At 34.1% G+C, this 22255-nt stretch overlaps 1 protein-coding gene across 2 annotated transcripts in view; it reads left to right on the plus strand.

Annotated features, from left to right (window-relative positions):
* The window catches only part of DENND3 (DENN domain containing 3), a 104924-nt gene that overhangs the window by 45578 nt on the left and 37091 nt on the right, over positions 1 to 22255 (plus strand). For both annotated transcript variants that reach the window (XM_074202765.1, XM_074202764.1), the window contains exons 9-13: positions 3855 to 4010; positions 6881 to 6977; positions 9668 to 9771; positions 15755 to 15957; positions 17194 to 17715. In XM_074202765.1, the coding sequence (XP_074058866.1) occupies positions 3855 to 4010; positions 6881 to 6977; positions 9668 to 9771; positions 15755 to 15957; positions 17194 to 17715 (1082 nt within the window). The remainder of the gene's footprint in view (positions 1 to 3854; positions 4011 to 6880; positions 6978 to 9667; positions 9772 to 15754; positions 15958 to 17193; positions 17716 to 22255) is intronic.

The raw sequence follows: 22255 nt of genomic DNA on the forward strand, positions 1-22255 counted from the left end.
AATGGCTAATTCTGTTTTCTGTAGCCAGCTTGTCAGATGTTCTGATAAATAATGCAGTCTCTAAAAGCACAATGAAGTATATACCCATGCCATTAATCATGGGAATTAGTAATGAACACATGCTTTATGTACAATATACTTTACAAAATACATCTTGGCTGTTTGAAGAACATTATCTGACATTAGCAGGGAATGAAAAAACATAACACAAAATGGGATCCCCTGTCAGCAGCACAATTCCAGGATGGCAGTTGTAAAAAGCTTTTTGCTTTTCAAAATTGCACTGTTGCCATATAGAAAGAATTTTCAATCAGAGATACCAACTGACTGACCAAATGATACTGCAGAAGCCAGGGGATACTATGGAAAGTCTCACTGAACTAGAACTTGGAGGACTTGGGTTCTGTTCCTGGATCTATGATTAAATCATGGTATGATGTTATGTATATCATGCATCTTTTTATGCTTATCTTTGAAAGGACAAAAATAATCCAAATAAGTTATGAATAGAAAATAATTAAGAAAGAGAAGAGACTAGAATTAAGAGGAGTTGGGAAAGGCTTCCTCTAGATGATGGGATTATATATTCATATTAATAGAATATGGGTTAATATTATTTGGTTCAGATCAAATTTTATTGCTATAAGGAACTCCCTATGAGGACATTCCTTCTACATATGGACAATTTTTCTGCAGCTTATAATTATTAAGATTTATTAAGCTTATTAAAGTTAAGATGATTAAGAATTTCTTGTAGAATTCTAAGTTAAATGACTTTTCCAGGGTCCCATTGTCCATATGTGTCAGAGGCAAGCCCTGAAAATATTCTTTCTTGCTTCTCAGTCCAATTCTATACACAAATGCCACCATGCTACTTTTCAACTTCTGATTATTACTCTTATTATTACTCTTATTACTATTATCATCATCATCATCATCATCATCAATTTCATTCATCTAATCTTTCATTTTGATGATCCTTAGAAAAAATCCTGGGACAAGGCACTAGCTACTATTCTTTTATGTTTAGTGTTTAGTGAAACTATTCCACAGGTAGATAAAATGATTAATTTTTATATAGAATGAAAGCTATTTCAAGTCTAATTTCTGTAAGTTCTCTAAAAGCCTTTCAGGACAATTTTAACAGTACAGAGGACAACAAGAGTGAGAACTACTTTCTATTCTCACTTGGTTTTTATTACTGCCATTGGCTCTTGATATGTTGAAAGATTTTCATTCCATATCACTCAACTATTATAAAGTTAACACAATTACGATATTCAAAATCTCTTTCAAAAAGTTTGTTCTAAGATGTCTATGAATAATTGTTATGCTTGAGTAATTAAAGGTGAAAATTTTATCTTTGATAATGCATTGGTTACGATGCAATTCTTCTGGTTAAATTCTCAAAGAGATTTTGAGATTTTTATTTGTAGTTCAGTAATTTGTCATTTGTAAGATTATGAAGAATGAAACCCTCATAATAAGCTTGCATGTCAGAAAAATTCCCTAGAATATCTAAAAAGTCTGTATCTTATTTTTCATTTTAAGACCTTCACCTCATTGGAGGAGGTGGGAGGTGTGCTTCATTGAAACATCATGATTTATACTTGTATTGATCAGAATTTTAAAGTCTTTTAAAGTTGCTTTTCTTTATAATTTTGTTGTCATTGTAGAAATAATACTAATTTTGCTCACTTCACTCACAGCAGTTTATTCGAGTCTTCTGAGTTTCCTCTGAAACTGTCTATTTTGTTATTTCTCATAGGATAATGATATTCTAATATATTCATATGACATAATTTGTTTAGTCATTTACAGATAGATGGACATCCTTTGGTTTCCAGTTTGAGGCTACTTTGAAAAGAATTGCTATAAATGTTTTTGCTTATATGGATCTTTTGTCTTTTTTAAAAATATATTTTTTGTGTATTTGCCTAGTAGTGGTATCTCTGAGTCATAGATATGTGCAGCTGACTTTTGGAGCATTTCAAAATCATTTCATAAATTACCATGACAATTCTTAGCTTCACCAGTAATGAATTATTGTGCCTTTTTTTCTATAAACTTTCCAACATTTATCATTTTTTTCTTTTACAATATTTATTGAAGGATATGAAACAGTAAGGTATGGTAGACCTTAGGATATGGTGTCAGGGAAGAGGGTAAGGTCAAATGGTCTTCCTTCTTACTGTAAATATTACAGTTGATGCCTCCTTGCTCATCCAAGTGGTATGAGGATTATATCCATCTGACAAGGAATCTAGAGGAGTGGGCCCATAAATTTTAATAGAGTAGGAACTCAGTTCTCTCTCATAGGTGTGAAGATGAAAGGTCAGAATCTAATGAAGAGGGGAAATTGAATGAGAGAATTGACAGGAAGTTTAGGGGAGGGCAGAGAAAGACTTTTCATAGTGCCTGCTTCTCTAGGTCCTGTTGATAAAAACTGGACTGGGCTGCAGATAGCCTAGGCAAAAGGGAGGGCATCTTATAGCTTTTTTTTCTCATGTGCTTTAAAAATATATATTAGTCCCATTCCTCTTCTTCCTCCTCCTCCTCCTCCTCATCAATAAGATCAATATAGCCAATATCTAAAGATAACTTTTTTGGCTGATGAAAGAACATTTAACTTGGTTAAAAAAATTAATTTTTCAGGGGAAATTTCTTTGTTTTGACTTAAGTTTTAGAACTGGAAGAAACATTAAAGGTTATTTAAATCTAACCTCCTCTTATGAGCGAAAATTCTATATTAAATAGTCTACATTGTAAAAATAAATTATTCATTTTTGAAAGGAAATGAACTCCTTTAGTCATTCCCCCTCTTTATTAAGATCTTGAATGACCCTTAAATATACCAAAATAGTTAATTTACATCAGTTTGCTCCCAGAAAATAGGTGATCTACAACAGTTTGCTCATAGAAAAAGCCATATGGCATTATTAAATTGTAAACTCTTTTGAAGGAAGGAAGGCAAGCAAGAAATAGTAGTGTTATTCATAATAGGAATTTAATGCATATTTGTAAAGTAGTTAAACAAGATCAATACTGTCAATCAAAATTTTTTTTAGCACTTTAAGAATTTGGAAATGTTGAGTATGGGAATTTTTCCATTGTTTGAAGTCCCAATATAATATAATAGATGGTCTTCAAGAGTTTCTGTGGCCAAAAAGTTAATCCTTTTTTGACATACTTAATGGAAGGCCTCTCTAATATTAGCTGATCCCTGGAAAGCAGACACACATCATCATCAACATCTTTCTTAATTACTACCTTTCCATTTTGTTTGGACCCACCAGAACAAATGCTCCACTGCCCCTCACCTTTGAGAACTGAAAATCATCTCCACGCTATTGTGATTTATCTGTTAGAGTTTTAATAGTTATCTGACGTTAAAAGAAAGAATGCTACTATCAAGTGTAATGCTAATTATTATTAAAATGTAATGTTCTCCAACTGTGAGTGACTTAGCCATTCTCAGCAGTACAATGGTCCAAGACAATTCCATAGAACTGATGATGAAAAATACTGTCCACTACAAACAAAGAATAGAAGGCATCTGAATACAGACTGAAGCATACTATTTCTTTCTTTCTTTCTTCCTTCCTTTTTTTCTTCTTCCTTTCCTCCACAAAATGACTAATATGGAAACATTTTATATGATTGCACATATATAGAATATCAGATTTTTACAGTCTTAGGAAGGGGGAAAGGAGGGAGAGAGGGATAGAATTTGGGATGCAACACTTTTAAAAATAATGAATTTTTTAAAATTTTACATGTAATTGGGGGAAAAATAAAATATAGTTTTAAAAAATCGCAATGTTCTCCACAAAAAAACCCTTTTTTTCTTCTAGTTTAGAAAGCCTTCAATTGCACTATGATCTAGAACTCTCCCATCTGATGTCCAGCACAGATTTAAGTGAAGTCCAAGCACGCAGAAGGGCATGGCAACAAAAACAGAATTCTGAAATGCAGCAAATTACTTTACAACTAATTGTTAACATCTTCAGGTATGAACTTATAACTTTTTTTTACAAAAGCTACACAATAACATTCTGTTTTCAATTGTACATGTTAATAATGAGAGATTGTGATTAAATTAAAGCCATAAGTTGTCATTTTAGTTATGAATTTCATATCTCTCCTTCACCAGATCTTTTGAGTATGAATGTTAAACATTAATAGCATTAGTTGGCATTTTACCCTTTTCTCACTGAGTGCACTGATGGAATGCTTCTTGGTTTCTTAAAAAGATCCATGATTTATTTCATCAGTGTGGGTATTCCTTTTACTGGGGCAGGCAAACCTATGTCTTAGTATAAGGGAACTCAGTTTATTTCTGGAGCCATACTTTTGAAGCTTTTCCAGTTTGTCTTAGAAACTTGTGCTTCATTGACACAGCCTCTAAGAATTTACAGTAGGGTCACTTTCACTGCACATGGGGAAGTATTGGAAGAGGACTCCAATGGAGGAGAGGGGTACTAATAGTCAGTTCATTGGTCTGATTAATTATTGACAATCAACGGGTGAAGAAGCAAAAGTTAAATGTGATTCTAAAACTGGATAAGCCAACCCTGAAAATTTGAGTCAACTGGAGTCTTATAAATTAACATTCTTTGACTTCATTGATGTTTCAAATATTTCTTGTGTCTCTTTTCTTTGATGATTATCATCATTTGAATTTCCATATCTACTATAGTGGATTTAGTAGAGTAAAATACTAAAATAAATAATATTTAGTTTAAGATGACCAATCAATACAGGAGTCATTGTTGGACTAGTACAGGGATCCAGCAACTGTTCTTTCTGATGTACAATTTACATCCTATAAGAGGAAAGCATGCTAAATACTTGACAAAATGATGCAGTCCAGATTATTGATTGGAAATATTATTTTCAATCAAATTGATCTTTGCAAGAGAATTTAGGGTCTTTCATTTTTCCAACTCTCTGTTCTTCCTTTTTTTTCCAGCACTTCTCTTTCTCATTTTGTAACGCTTTCTCATCCATCAGAGTTCTCTAGCAAAGAAAAACAGGCTCTTTGATGTACTCTGTCCTGATAGCTCCTGCTGTCACTTTGTGTCCTGTTCCAGGAGGGATCTGTCACTTCTCTGGATGCCACTGTTGAGGTTTCTTATTTCAAAATACCCCAAATGATTATCATCATGTAACTTTGCTAACCTTTGCTTGCTATGCATTATTTGTATCCCTGTCACTGAGAGCAGCACATAATTGATTCATAATAGATGCCAGTTGATTGACTATGTACTTACTTCTTTGAACCAAATGTTTCATTATTATGAAAAAATGAACTTTCCATGCTGTTTCTGACTCCCAGATGTACATACAGATCAGGTTTTAGACTATTGCTCATGTTTTTTTGCTTGATCTCTGAAGGAGCAAAACTCTTTTAAATAGTACTTATTTTATAAATTAAGTACATTCAAAAATGTGGAGAAATTTAATGAGAGTTTTTTTAGTGTATCTCATGTATAAGTATTTGATCTTTAGTTCACATTGTATAGAACATTGTAGATTATAAATGGTTTATCTCACAAAATTCCTATGAGGTAAATTATGCAAATATCATCCCCTTTTCTAGATGAGAAAACTTGACTCAAGTCATAGAACTAGTGAGTAGCCAAGCCAGGACAAGAATCCAGGTCTTAAGGATTCCAGTTTTAGGATTCTTTCCACTGTACTTCACTGCTCTAACTTTTCTTAATATATCCATATCTGTGTGTGAGGAAGAACTTAATTTTCAGGGAACTGAGAAAACCAGAGAGAAATGAAGAAATGTATTTAACTAGTATAACTTTATAAATGGAATCTTTAAAAATAAGGGGAAAACATTTAAAATATTAGGATTGTTAAAAATGGGGCTTTGTTTCAGTCATGCCACAGTGCCAAAGAAAATTCAGAGAAACCTCCTGGGGGAAAAATTAAAAGATAACCAAAAATCCTAGTATTTGATCAAATGAAATAAATAATGTAGATTTTAAGATGCTACTTAAAAGCTAACTATTATTAATATTAAATTAGATCCTTTCCTTAATTCACAAATAACCAAAATCATGCCCTTCGTTTTTTTCTCTGTCTAAAAGAGACAGTAGATTAGATGGCTTCAAACTCAAATAGAAACAGATCCCTGACCACAAGTTGACTTAGAAAACCACAAATTAATATTATCTATGCTTTGTTGTATTTTTTTGCATTTTTGTTAAATATTTGTTTCCCAATTACATTTTCGTCTGGTTTGGGAGATGTTGGGGGGGGGGGGGGATTGCAGCTTGCAGGTCAGGAATTTTACACCTCTGGAATGCTATATGATATATTCCATATACATATATGTGTGTGTATTAGTATGTATGTATATATAAAAGCCTCTCATTCTGCCTCAGTGCTCATTGTTTTCCTGTTCTCTAACCTAACTGAAATGAGAGTGGGAGCTAAGAGAAATAAAGAGCAATTCTTAGCCTGGAGGAGCTTATGACCTTATTGTTTTTTGTTCTTGTGTGCATAAAACAACTAGAAATCAGCAAATAGGGCAGCTAGATGATGCAGTGGATAGAGTATCAACCCTAGAGTCAGGAAGACTTGAGTTCAAATCCAGCCTCAGACACTTAATAATTGCCTAGCTGTGTGACCTTGGGCAAATCACTTAGTCCCATTACCTTAAATAAATAAATTTTTTTAAAGTCAGAAAATACTCAGTATCATCTAATCCATGTCACTTGGAGGTAGGGCTAGACTTTCTAAAGAAGATACTTGCAAAGTATATATATTTTTCAGTAATTGTTTCAGTAAACTTTTACTATATATAAAAGTTTAATATATTTTTAAGATATTTCATGACTTATAATGTACTTTTTCTTATTAGAGAAGTAAAAAACCATCTTAATTATGAACACAGAGTGTTCAATAGTGAAGAATTTCTCAAAACAAGAGCACCAGGAGATCAACCATTTTATAAAAAGGTAAAAAAAACTCAACTTTTTAATTTACATAGCATCTGTAAATATTTATATCTAAAATAGGTTAATTAAAATAATTGTGTTGATTTTCTGAGCTATTACAATTATTCATTTTTATAGTTTAGAAAAATTATTTATTCCATCAACTACAGGATGTCGCAAAAGTTTTAATTAAAACCTAAAGATATTAAAGCTTAAACTACAATCAGATGTTTGGAACACCCAGTATTTATATAACAAACCCAATAATGATTGCATTAACAGTTCTGCATGATATAAGTTAGTTTTGATTGTTAGGACAGGGATAGTAGGAGAATGAAGGCAGCCTAGCTTGGACCCTTGCCATAGAATGGAAACTCCAGAGGAACTCATCAATGGGATGTGGGATTAGTGGGGCAGGGGTATTTCAGCCTGAGAAGGTCACATGAGCTATAACTGAGGGCTATTGTAAGGTAAAAAGAATATTTCTTAAGTACTCTGTAAACCTTTAAAGTGTTATATAAATATCAGTTATCATTACTTTATCTTGGAATAATTTTCTACCTGTAAGAATTCTTCTATTCATTCCATATGCTTTGGATGTTATTAGTGTTTGATCAACACATCACTAGATTGAGTCACCTTTAAAACCAAATTAAAAAAATGATTTCAACTTCTTTAGCATATATTTTATTTTCATAAAATTAAAGAGTTTATGTTTATAAATGCCTATCTGTACTTTCATTTAAGAATAGACACGGGGGCAGCTAGGTGGCGCAGTGGATAGAGCACCGGCCCTGGAGTCAGGAGTACCTGGGTTCAAATCTGGCCTCAGACACTTAATAATTACCTAGCTGTGTGGCCTTGGGCAAGCCACTTAACCCCATTTGCCTCGCAAAAAAAAAAAAAAAAACAACTAAAAAAAAAGAATAGAAACATCTTGAAAGTAAGGAAGATGTCCTTCATATGGTTAATAAAATACCACAGGAAAATAAGAAAACATGTCAATGCCTTACTAGTAAGGCTTGCCAACTTAATTTGTGTGTATAATAATATCTCTTATTCTGATACCTTTGTAAATTGAGTAAAATATTAATTAGACTTAAGAGATTTTAAAAATAATTTTCTTCATCAATCATATATTTAACATTTTTCCTCCTATTTTCTCACCCCCTGAAAATAAAAAAAATATAGAAGTATAGAAACATAGTTCAGCAAAATAAAAACCCCCATTTGTAAAGTCCAAAAAATGTATTTCTCATTCTCTTTATTAGTTCTCCATCTTTGTCATGAGGTGGACAGCATTCTTATTCATCAGTCTTCTGGGATCATAGTTGATCATTTAGTCAATGAAAGTTCTTAAGTTTTTCAGAATTGTTCATTTTTACAATATTTATATTATAAAATTGTTCTTTTTATTCTGACTCTGCATCAGTTCATGCAATTAATAGGTCTTTCTGAAATCTTTTTCTTCATTTCTTATAGTACATTAGTCTTCCATTACATCTATATACCTTTATTTGTTCAGCCGTTCCCTGCTTCATATGCACCCCCTTAGTTTCCAATTCCTTGCCACTACAAAAATAATTGCTATAAATATTGTAAATGTAGGTCCTTTTCCTCTTTGATCTCTCATGGATGTATAAACCAGAATATATATTACTCATGGCTAGTAGTAACAAAAAAGAAATGAAAATCATGATAGCTGAAACTACCATAATACTATGCCATTTATAGGGTTATGTTTAAGATTTCTCATTTGAATATCACAACAAATCAGGAAAGGTGGCATTTTCTCAAATTTATAAATGAGGAAAGAGGTTCAGAGAAATTGAGGTTTATCACACAGCAGCTAGTAAATTTCCCTGTGGGGATTTTTTTAGGTTTTTTTTTTTTGCAAGGCAATGGGGTTAAATGGCTTGCCCAAGGCCACACAGCTAGGCAATGATTAAGTATCTGAGGTCAGATTTGAACTCAGGTACTCCTGACTCCAGGGTCGGTGCTCTATCCACTGTATCCCACTGTGGGAATTTGAACCCAAGTCTCCTACCTTTCCAATATTCTTCAATCCATTGCCACTGCCATCTTGACTATTTCACAAACAAAATTCTCCATCTCTTGGCTCTGGTCATTTTCTCTGATTATCTCCCAAAGCTGAGATGTTTTTCCTCAGCTCTTCCCACTGGCTTCCCTAGCTTCTTTTATGATCTAACTAAAATCCCTTCCTTTTTTTTTTTAGGAAAGTCTTTCTACCCCCTCTTAATTCTAAAATCTTCCCTCTGTTAATTTTTCCTATTTGTCCTGAATATGACTTGCATTGTATATATTTGCATGTTGTCTCCCCCATTAGATTGTGAGTTCTTTGAGGGAAAGGACTCTTTTGCTTCTTTTTGCATCCTGATGCTTAGGTTAGTGCTTAAGCACATAGTAAATGCCTAATGAATGCTTATTGACTTATTGATTAAATGGATGAATGCAAATCAACTTTGGTGAATATTTTCCCTTCCACACCTTTGCCTCTTCTCACTTCAGTCATTTAGGTCAAATCCCCTATATTTACCCCCTACTTCTTGTTGTTTAGATATGGTTTTCAATTAACTGACAAATGCTTATAAAATGCCTATGTGTTAGGAACTGTGGTCAGTGGAGAAAAAAAAAAACTTGGTACGCTTGAATTTGCTTAGTTGTAATCGAAATTTTCTTGTGTATTTCAGGTGTTAGAGACCTACATATTTCATTCTTTTCTTAAAGCTCGTCTTAACAGAAGGTTGGATGCCTTTGCTCAAATGGAACTTAGCACTGAATCTGAAGAGGACAGGTACATGTTTTCCCCCTTCTGTGACTTACTCTGACTAGATTTTGGGATCATAATTTGTCACTTTTTTGGGATAATCAATAGAAAAGGAACATTTATTTATTTTGACTAAAAATGACATATCCAGCCTCAGGCACTTAATAATTTCCTAGCTGTCACTTAACTTGGTCTAGTCACTTAGCCCCATTGCCTTGCAAAAAAACCAAAAACAAACAAACAAAAAGAATATTACTGTGACTGAAAGAAAAAACGAATCTCCTTGTTACCAACGTGGGTGATGAATTTTTCAGAGTTTAATTAGGCTGGAACTTAACAATACATATATATATATATATATATATATATATGCTTGATTGCCAGGGTCAAAGGGCCTATATATAAGACCTTTCTAGTTAGTAAAAATGGATCTTTTGGTTTCCCCTGTCATAGATTTTGAGACATGATAATGGAGTTTTTTGAGTAATAATTAATCTTCATCCATTAAAGTCCTGCAGAATTCCTCATCATTGTGAAGATTGTTACTCAAAAAACTCCATTATATATTGCTTATATTTGAAAGTTACAATTAGATAATAGAGTAAGATGACTAGGAGCTACTTCAGACTTGTCTCAGGATAGTCCCATTTTTTAATCCTGAATTATTTTTTATTATTATTACTTGAAACTATAACAGTCTTCCCTCAAAATCCTTTCTTGTGACACATGGTGGTTTGAGGGTGATTCTTGGTTCTTAAGCCAAGAGTATGTCCTTATAGAATGATAATTTTGCAAATAGCAATGATCTGGCATTCAAGGACCAGTCTAGCTTAAATGATGCTCAAGATCAGAGGACTGGTCACCAGGTTTTGATTTGTCCATTTATAATTAGAAAAATGTAAAAAAAAATGGAGAGATTATCCTTTGTATGTAGGGAGAGAGTGTAGATAACAATGAAATTATGGATACTTGATGTATTAAAGTAATTGTGAGAATGACTAATTATTTGATTATGATGAGAGCTCATGGTGACTATTTTTGATCTTTTTTATATCCTCAATGTTTAGCATAGTGACACATAGTAGTTACTTAATAAATACTTGTTGATTTGACTTGTTGATTTTATTTTTGCCTGTAAGAGGCAGAGAATTTAAGATCCTATTGTGCTTAGTTTTTCTTGATTATGGAAACAGAGGAAAACATCATCTTAAAGGCCCTTTTCCAATTATGTGCTTCCCATCTGTATATCAAAAGCATCCAGGATTCCTTGAAAAACCTTACAGCAAATTTACCTTATTCAACAGCCCTTTGTTCATAAACCTTAAGAAAAGAATAGACATATGTATGTTTTCTTGAGGTGTTCACCATTGTAATAGGGGTGAGCCAACTCAGAGACCAAGTTGAAAAAGGTATTCTGGATGCTTTTAGATAATATTGTGTTGGTTGCAGCATCCTCCAGATGCAGAGCTTCCTAGAAGAGATTTTTAACTGCTCAAAGGAATTTTTATGTCACCATTAAGAGAAAAAGTGCATATGAACAATGGCTAGTGCTGAGATATTAAGATACATTTGAATGGACTACTGTAGAACTTCTCCATCAATTTATATATCTGAGACAGAGAGTAGAGGCACAGCAAGTTGTGCTTGGAGTTGAACAGGAAGAAATGAATGGGCTAGATTGTCTTCTGGAAATTACAGTTACTTTAGTTACCACATGCTTCCTGTGGACACATAGGCCCATCTTTTTAATATCAATATTATTATTAATATTATTCCTATATGGAATATTATTCCAGTATTCCCATATGGCAGTAAGTTTTGAAATAAATATTATAGACCCTGAAGGATTGAAAAATCAATCTCATTTGTGGTTTCATATGCAATTCTTTTTCTTTCCTTGGGTATGAGAAGTTGACATTTCTTGCTATTTGTCAAGTTCAAAATAACAAAATATTAAAATTTTGAAAATAAATCTCCCACAGAAAACAGTAGAGTGACATATTATGTGTTTGAGTTGTCTAGAATCAATGAGAAATATAAAAGAACAGGAATAAAATGTCATCCAGGAAATGTTGAATAGGGAGGAAAGAAAGGAACAAGCACCTATTGTGTGCTAAGAGCTATACAAATCTCATTTGATGCTTACCGAAAGGAAAGGTGGGAGAGAAGATGGGCTCTTTTTTCTGGTTAGGGTTAACAGGTAGATGGCTAGTGTGCTTTTCTGGTACCTTTATAATGTCAAAAGGAAATCAGGAAAATGAGGGACATTCTTCCTAGGTAAATTTCAGGAAATTCTGGAATTCTGAAAAGAGTTACACAGAATGGGAAAGCATATGAAGGTTGTGGACTAAATCATTGGAAAGTACTCCCAAATCTATGAGAGCATAAATCCATTTGAGCCTTTGGATACTCAAAACTATCATTTGAGTTGACCTGGGAAGATGATATTTTATTTTGCATATGTGAGGCTTAGAGAGATGAAGCAATAAGGGCAATGTCATCCTTTTGGGATTTGAGACCAGGTCTTCTGATTCCTAATACCATATTGATTTGGTCATACTGTCTGAGTCAAACATTGTCTCTCCATACATAGCAAAATATGCATACTATCTATTTCTCACTTTAATAGCACTGGTGCCCGTATATCCTGATACTACAATGAATTTGTGTCTTATCATTGTGAATACTCCCCTCACTCCCAACAATTCCATGCCATCCCTCCATCTTGTGGGACTTCCTCCACATCTTCCTATAAATCCCCCATAAAAGGCCCATCTAAATTAGTAAGTAAGTAATCTTGTTATTCATTTAACATTTTATGGGTGTCCACAGAACACACAGGCTGTGTCTGTCTGTTCTTCCTTTTTGTTTTTTCAGCCATACATTTTTCTGATGACAACTTTGACCTCCATAATTCTTCATTTATAGTATGGTAAAGTCTATTATTCTGCTTGTCCTCCATTATTCTTCATTATAACATGCTAGAGTCCACTATACCTAACACAACCTTTCCAAAACCCCCTTAACTTCATTTTTTTCAGAGACAACAATATTCCATGATTTATTATCTAAAACACCACCAGAAGAATATTGGTGTTAAAAAGATTGACTTTTGTCCTTCGAGGAGAGTCATGGGATCATTAAAAGAACTTTTTAATTTCCCAAAGGACATTGCCTGCTCTATTCCTTTTGCTCAGTCCTTGGCTCGCATTGTTCATTTGCAAAATGTGTCCAAGATATCTATACAGATGGTTGAGCAGTTCACCTAACTTCATGTCACAGGGAGAACAATAGGCATTCTTCATCCTCTTAGACTTTCCTGTATGTATCACAAGAGTTAGAAGCTTACCTCAGAACAGTTGTACATAAAAGGAATCCTTAATGTGACATATCTTACTCGTGGGGGAAGGAAGGAGGAAATAAATCTTTACTAAATGCCTACTATATTTCAGACTCTGTGTAAAGTACTTTATGAATATTATCTTATTTGATTCTCACAGTCCTAAGAGGTAGAACTTATTATTATTATTATTATTATTATTATTATTATTATTATTATTATTCCTGTTTTACAATTGAGCAAACTAAGGCACATTAAGTGACTTGCTTTGGGTCACACAATAAAGAGGTATATAAGATTGGATTTGAACTCAGGTCTTCCAGACTCCTAGCCCAGTACTCTATCAATTGTGCTACCTATCTCCCCCTAAAGTGATTACTTAATCTCTGCTTTGAAGCCCTCCAAAAAGAGGAACCTACCATTTCTTATGGTAGCCATTCTTCTTATGGCAGTCATTCTCCTTGGGGCAGCTCTAATTAATACATCATGCTGACATCAAGCCTAGGTTGATCTCCCTGAGCCTTTCACTTAATTGTTCTTAGTTCTGTCCTTTGACAGTCTTTCAGATATATGAAGATAATTATCATGGCTCCCCTAAGTTTTGTCTTCTCTATGCCAAACATACTCAATTCCTTTAACCAGTCTTCATGTGTTATACTCAAGACTTTGGATGATTCTGGTTGTCCCTCTTCTCAAAAGTTTATCAATATCCTCCTTAAATTCCCAAAACTGAACACAATACTCTAGATGATGTCTGATGATGGCAAAGTACAATGAGACTAACACATCTTTATTCCTGGGAGCTATAACTCTATTCATGAAACCCTAGATTTATTAATAATTGCAGTTTTTGGCTGTGACATTACACTGCCAATTCTTTGAATTTTCAGTCCATTAAAACCTTCAGATATTTTTCAGAACAGTTGCATTCCCTTCTCATTCCCCTCCCCATCCCCCAATTTTATACTTATATAACTAGATTTTTTTCTTTGCATTTATTTCCATATTTTTATTCCATTGAATTCAGTCCAATGTTCTCTAGGAGGTCAGCACATTATAGCTGGCTAGTGGCCTATCTTTGTAAAGTCTATGAGCTAAGAATTTTTTTTTACATTTTTAAATATAAATTTTGTTTTAGAATGTAAAAACCATTCTTAGCTTGGGGGTGAAAACAGGAGTTTGTTGTCCCCTGCTCTAGCTCATCTAGACTCTTTTGTGTCCTGACTGCCTTCTTCTGGGTTTGTGTTACTGACAAATTTGATTAGAGTGCCACCTATGTGTTTACACAAGTCACTGATAAGCAGCATAGGACCCAACACTGAACTCTGGGGAACTCTGCTGCAGAACTCCTGCCATATCAATATGAAGCCATTATTGGCTTATCTTTGAGTCTGGTAATCCACCTAGCTTTGAATCCATGTAATTCTATTGCCATCTAGTCTGTCTTTCCCTAACTTCTCCACAGGGGGAATTAATAAGAGATAATTTATCAAAAACTTTGCTTTTGCATTCCCTTCATTTATTAGTTTAGAAAATCTGTTAACAAAAAAAAATTAGGATAGTCTAGCAGAGCCTGTTCTTGATGAAACCATGTTCTTTGAAATTACCATTTTTTTTTCACAGATCATCTCTCTTAATAATCCTTTTTTAGAATTTACCCAGAAGGGGCAGCTAGGTGGTACAGTGGATAGAGCACTGGCCCTGGAGTCAGGAGTACCTGAGTTCAAATCCGATCTCAGACACTTAATAATTACCTAGCTGTGTGGCCTTGGGCAAGCCACTTAACCCCATTGCCTTGCAAAAAAAAAAATTTACCTAGAACAAACACATAATCCTACTTAAACTGTTAAACCCAAAATATTTTAAATTGGATTTCTTTAGACTATTGATTCTTATACCTTTATATCACATAAGAATATGGATTCTTATATAAAAGTTTTATTGTTTTTAAAAAATGTTTTGATGACTATTTTTTAATTCATCAATTAATTAAATTAAACTAATTTAATTGGTTTCCTTAACCATCCTATGTATTTTACTTTATGCATTTGAAAGTGTTATTCTAGGGGTGGCTAGGTGGCGCAGTGGATAAAGCACCGGCCCTGGAGTCAAGAGTTACCTGAGTTCAAATCTGGCCTCATACACTTAATAATTACCTAGCTGTGTGGCCTTGGGCAAGCCACTTAACCCCATTTGCCTTACAAAAAACTAAAAAATAAAAATAGTGTTATTCCATGATAGGATATATAGACATCCAGAGTGATCTATAACACACACACACACACACACACACACACACACACACACACACACACAAAACCCCCATTAAAACTCCCTTGTTTAGATACTACTCTGGAACTAAATTAAAGGTGTCAGTCACTGCTTTAGTTACAGAATTTTCTTTTTTGATATAGGTTAATTTTAGATGTTAGTTACAATGATCTATCACAGTGTACATAGGAGGTACCGAATAAATGGTCATTAATCAACTCTTTAATTATATAGTATATTTTATATAGTATATTTTATTTTATATTAACAGCTTTACTTTCTACTCCTCTACTAGTATCTGCCATTCATATTGGCTTCTGAGGAATCATAATTTGTTATCCTTCAATTTATTGTAACATCTATAAAATATGCTTACTTAAGGTTTGTGTATCTTTTCAGAATGAATATCATGCTTGTAAGCCCAAGAAGACCAACAATTGAGAAAATGGCTTCTCGAAAATTTTCCCCTCAGCACATAGCTAACAGACGAATGGTAATGAGCATGCCAAATCTACAAGACATAAAAATACCTGAATTACCCCCAAGGAATTCATCACTTCGGAAAATAGAAACTATGAATAGTTGTAAAGGCAATAACACAGGTGATAGTGATTTATCTGTGTCATTTCTTTTCCTAAAGTGTGATGGATGCTGATAAAACTTTTTGTAATTCTAGAAATGCAATCCTAGACTTTGTAGATAAATATTTTTAAAAATACCCTCACCAAGTGACATGGTGGTTGCTTATGAGAAATTCGTAAAAATGATTTTGATCATAATGTCAGTTTTAAATATCCAAAGAATCCTTGGAATATAAATGACAATAAAATATAAATTGACAATTTGACACTTGACACATTTTGTTTCTCTCTGAGCTGCACAAATCATGCACCAGTATAACACTAGCTATTTGCAAACAACAGCTTGATATAGAACTTCTGAGGTCCTTCTAGCTGTAAAAAAGAGGACACTCACCCCTGTCTGGAACTGCTGTGACAAATTGAGTCTGAGATGGGCTAGTTTTTGTTCAAGGGAATTCACCTGGTGGGGACTTGAGAATGCTTGAGAAATTGTTCTTTGATCTCTCAGTGGGGAATAGTAAAAGGAGAGTCCCAGGTCCATTTGAATCCCTAGAGCATTTCATGAGTGGATAGGTTGGAGTCCCTGAATAGCTCTGAAAATTGACTGACCTAGATCCAGAACCATATGAGAAGAGTCTATATTGAAATTTCTTGCCTGGGGTGAGGCATTGGTAGGGATGTAATCATAAAAAAGGAAAATAAACAAATATCAATGAAATACAAAAAATATACACAGAAGAAAAGAGAAGGAAAAAAGTTCAGAAGGGATACAGCTAAACAGGGCAATTTTGTTACTGTTGTTTTAAATCTAATATTAAGCTTAAGAAACTGTATATAGTGGAACAGTTTCATTTACATTTCCTTTTTCCTGCTCATTGTGTACATAAATGCCCATATTTGTTGTTTGTGAACTTTATAATTTAAAAGAAAAAAATGAGTTAAGAAATCAAGTCCCTAGCATAGTATCAGGCATAAAAGGAAGTGCTTCATAAATACACTGATTGATTGATTAAAACAGAAACAATATGGAGTCTAGGAAGGTGGACTGAGATTAGTTCCATGATGAATACACACTAGATTATAAACTCACTTCATTTTCAGATTCTGCAGCATTTTGATTTTTTATAACATTGGAGTATGGTACCCTGGGCTTACAAATATTTCACCTAAGAGTCACAGTGAACAAAGAACCATGATTTTGAGAGCATATGTCAACAGTGTTCTTACTTTAAACCTTTTGTTGTTGTTGGCTTTTAGTTTTGAAGTTGACCTCCAAATCAGTGTATACATTCAAGATACCAGAAATACATTTTCCGCTGGTGAGTCAGTGTGTTCATTCCTATTATGCTGATTTTATCAACCTTCTGAGTAAGGCTATCAATTTTCCACCATCTGATAACTCTGTGCTGCTGGCAAGGTATCTTTATCTTCGAGGACTCATTAATTTAATGCAAGGGAAACTCTTGAGTGCACTTTCAGATTTTCAGAGTCTATACAAGACGGACATAAGTATTTTTCCTGCTGATCTCGTAAATAGAATGGTGGAATCAATGTCTTCTTCTGAGCGTTCCCAAGCTGAACGGCAGCCTGAACTCAAAAGACTCATTAGTGAAATAATGGAAAAACCAAGAGAAGTCACAAAAGTAGATGACCATGTGAAAAACTTTGAGCTACCAAAGAAGCACATGCATCTGGATGATTTTGTGAAGAGAATACAGGAATCAGGAATTGTGAAGGATATCAAAATTATCCACCAGTTGTTTGAAGCATTAACTGTAGGTAAGAGGAAAAATACATTATGATTCTCTTAATGGAGCCATCATATTGGTGGGATGATAACTGTTAAATTGTACCTTATGTAGAGGTTATTCAGTAACTTTTATACTATGATTAAAGACATAGGTTGTATCTACTTGCCTTGGTTCCTAAATCATAAATCCCAGGATCAGGGAGTAATAGAGGGGGAATTGTAAAGTGGAGTGCGGAAGAGAATCACCCCTGTTTCCATTATGGTTCCCTTGAAAGTAAACACTATCAGGAATACTAGGTGGTGTAGTGGATAGAGCATCAACCCTGGAGTCAGGAGTATCTGAGTTCAAATCTGGCTTCAGACACTTAATAATTACTTAGCTGGTGGCTTTGGACAAGCCACTTAACCCCATTGCCTTGCAAAAAACCTAAAAAAAAAAAAGAAAGTAAACGCTATCTCATCAGATATAGTATTTCATTATATATGTCATTTATATACTATAGAAGGTGTTTCATTAACAGTTTTTGAAGGGGCAGCTAGGTGGTGCAGTGGTTACAGCACCAGCCCTGGAGTCAGGAGGACCTGAGTTCAAATGCAGACTCAGACACTTAATAATAACCTAGCTGTGTGATCTTCAGCAAGTCAACCCCATTGCCTTGCAAAAAAACAAAACTAAACTAAAAAACAACAAGTTTTGTAGTATTAAGGTGAAAGGGAAATATTAAATATGTCATTTTTATTTGTTTTTCTATTGATATAACACTTAAAGACAGGTTGATTTATGTGTACACATATATAGCTTAACACTGACACAAGTAGATAATATGTAATTATAGCTTGTAATAAATGCTTTTCAGTTCACAAAATGCTTCCCTCACAGCATGCTGGAACTATTTTTTTTATTCTGGATTAGCCTGCTGAGAATAGTGATAAAATAAATATTAATATTCCTCCATTTGCTCTCTGCCATTATTAGTCTGGGCTGATTGACTTCAATAAGTATTTTTGAATATCTAATGTAAGAGAGGACTTTGTGTTAGAAGCTACATATGTGTCTTGAAAGGTAGGAGAGAATAGGACAGGGTGCTATAAGAGACAACATAACTCAATGGATATAATACTGGATTTGGAGTCAGGAATACCTGCATTCAAAATCTGACTCAGAAACTTACTGTCAGAGCCTGGACAAGTCTCTTAACTTTTCTGAGCCTGTTTCCTCCTCTGTCAGGTGCAGATAATAATAACATTTACCTCACACAAGATAATGATGGGGACAAAAGGAGAAAATATTTGTTAAACACTTTGCAAATATTGAATTGATATAGAAATTTAGCTGTTAATTATTATTATAAGATATTGAGTGGCACAGTGGATAGAATTCCAGACCTGGTAATAGTCCTCCTGAGATCAAATCTGGCCTCACATACTTACTAACTGTGTGACCCTAGATAAGTCATTTAACTCTATTTGCCTTAGTTCCTCACCTATCAAATGAACTGGAGAAGGAAATGACAAACCACTCCATTATCTCTGTAAAAACAAAACAAAACAAAACTAACATAGTCATGAAGGGTTGTACGTGACTAAGCAACAGCAACTATTATCATTATGCTTACAAAAGAAATATTTTTACCTACTTCCTGCCTTTGAGAACCTTATAGTCTTATTGGGAAACAGCTATATACAAAGATTTGGGCACGGATGGCCAAATGAGTAATTAAGTCAAAAATGAGTTCATTCAGAAAAGAGAAAAGTCAAGAGCATCTAAGGGTGAAAATGCTTCCAGCTGCTGATTGTAATGACACCACTCATATTCTTGTAAGGATGAGTTATAATAACTTGGGTAACTTAATGCTATTAGTTAAATAGTTCTGTGATCATTAACATTTACTGTGAGGACCTTTTGATTAGTCCTTTTGTCTCTGACTACATCTCCTTTTTCTTTGACTTCCTACACTCTCACATGGCTAGACTTCTCTTTCATTCTAATATAGGAAATACTCCCCATCCCCTCCCCAGCTGTAGGTGTGCAATTCATTAAATTGTTTTTATATCCTATTGGGAATACATCTGAAATATGATCAGCTTTTATATTTTTTGTCATTATTTTATATAGTTCTACTGGATTATGACCTTAATAGCAAATCTCAGATGATATGGTCCTCTGCATAAGTGGAAAGATGTTTAACATAGTCATATTGGATTTTGACCAAAAGGGCAAATCTCACGTGATATATATAGTAGTCTGCATGGGGGGGGGGGGGGGGGGGGGGCACATTCTCTGCATGTGTCAGCTGACAGTAGGATTTCTGTGGTAATATTAATACTCATTTATTTTGAGTTAGAAGGTTTAGTGGTAATGTTGCTGGATTTTAAATCAGAAGTTTGAATCAGGATTCAAATCCTGGATCTTGGACTTACTGCTTGGGTGAACTTAAGCTGAGTTCTTAGCCTCTCAAATCATCAGTTTCCTTATTTATAAATGAAGGAAAGTTTAGTCATTGAAGTTGATTGAATCTCGATAATAGTGTGCTGGAGCCAGGTCAACTGACTGATCCAGTTTTTAAATTTTCACTTTTAGTATTAATACCTTACGTCAGCAAAGGAAGATTTATTATTTTGTTGATTATTGAGACCTGAGAAAATGATGGGGAAGGTATTAATTATGGAGATTAAATTTACAAATAGAAATTACAAATTTATGACAACCTCAAGTCAATTGTTGAACCAACACAACCCTGGTTCTAGCTCTCATTCTCCAGTGTGATCCTAAGATCTCTGTTCTTTGTCCAGTACTTTCCTGGTTCTAGCTTTTATTCTCCAGTGTGGTCCTAAGAACTCTGTTCTTTGTTCTTGCTAAACTGAAGAGAGCTTTCTTCTATGTAGAAGAGACTGCAGTGCCATCTTTTGGTCACTACAAAGTAATGAATACATGAAAAACCACCAGACTCAATGAAAAACACCTAAAAACTCTGACCCATAAATTAAAATGGCTTCAGATTATATAGTTTTTATTCATAAATCACCATTACTTCTCCTTTTTTTCCTTTGAAATAAGTTAAGTCTTGGCTTCTATGTTTAGTACACTTGGGCCAAAATGAACCTGATTACAGGACACATCCTGTATGGAGGCAGTAAATAATAATTCACAGTGATAGGGTTCTTTAAAGTTTACAAAGTTCTTTCCTTGGCTAAACCCTTTGAGATAAGTGGTACAAATAATTTTACTATTTTTGTTTCACGGCTGTGGAGACTTATCTCAGAGAAGTTAAGTGATTTCTCCAAAGTCACACCCCAAGTAAATATTGGAGCTGAGTCTTGAATTCAGATTTTTGGATTCAAAGATCAGTAATCTTTCCACCAAACTATACTACTTCAATGCTGGAGAGTCAAGAGAGCCAGGCTTTCATCTTAACTCTGAAGCTGACTTACCAGTGACTGTGACCCAGTCATTTCAACTTTCTGGGGCTTCAATTTTGTCATCGGTAAAATGAAGCAACTGGACTAGATAGACTCCAAAGTCCTGGCTAACTCTAAGAGGTTATAATTCTGTGAGTCTTTTTTAAATAGAAAATGAATAGTGGTGTTAGAATTTTCTGGATAAAAGTGCATTTGAGTAGCACTGTTCAAGAGGTGGTATGTCATAGATCCAGTGATATTCTGGAGTCAGGAGGTCTGGGATTGAACTCTGCCTCATTTATTTTATATAATTTTTTTGTATTTTTTTCCCAATTACATGTAAAGATGGTTTTCAACATAATTTTTGTAAGATTTTGGGTTCTAGATTTTTTTTCTCTCTCTCCCCTCTTCCTTCCTCATGACAGCAAGTACTCTGATGTATCTTATACATATTCAGCCATGTTAAATATATTTCCATGTTAGTTATGTTGTGAAAGAAGAATCAAAATAAAAGGGGAAAAGCCATTAGAAAGAAAAAAGCAAAAAACCCCCAAATTTTTAAAAAAGCAAAACTAGTATCCTGTGATCTGCATTCTGATTCTGTAGTTCTTTCTTTGGATGTGGATGGCATTTTCCATCTCAAGTCTTTTGGAATTGTCTTTAATCACTGTATTGATGAAAGCAGTTAAGTCTATTTTAGCTGGTTATCACACATTATTGCTTTTAATGTGTACAGCATTCTGGTTCTGCTCACTTCATTCGGCATCAGTTCATGTAAATCTTTTCAGGTTTTTCTGAAATTGTGCACTCATTCCATTCCAATTCTTTGCCATCACACAAATAGCTGCTATAAATATTTTTGTACATGTAGATCCTTTCCCCTTTTTTATGATGTCTTTGGGACACAAACCTAATAGTGGTATTGCTGGACCAAAGGATATGCACAGTTTTATAACCTTTGGGCATAGTTCCAAATTGTTCTCCAGAATGATTGGATCAGTTCAGAACTCCACAAAGAGTGCATTACTGAAGGGGTGGCTAAGTGACACAGTGGATAGAGTAATGGCCCTGGAGTCAGGAGTACCTAAGTTCAAATCTGGCCTCAGACACTTAATAATTACCTAGCTATGTGGCCTTGGGCAAACCACTTAACCCCATTGCCTTGTAAAA

The sequence above is a fragment of the Macrotis lagotis genome, chromosome X (assembly GCF_037893015.1).
Source record: "Macrotis lagotis isolate mMagLag1 chromosome X, bilby.v1.9.chrom.fasta, whole genome shotgun sequence".
Lineage (NCBI taxonomy): Eukaryota > Metazoa > Chordata > Mammalia > Peramelemorphia > Peramelidae > Macrotis > Macrotis lagotis.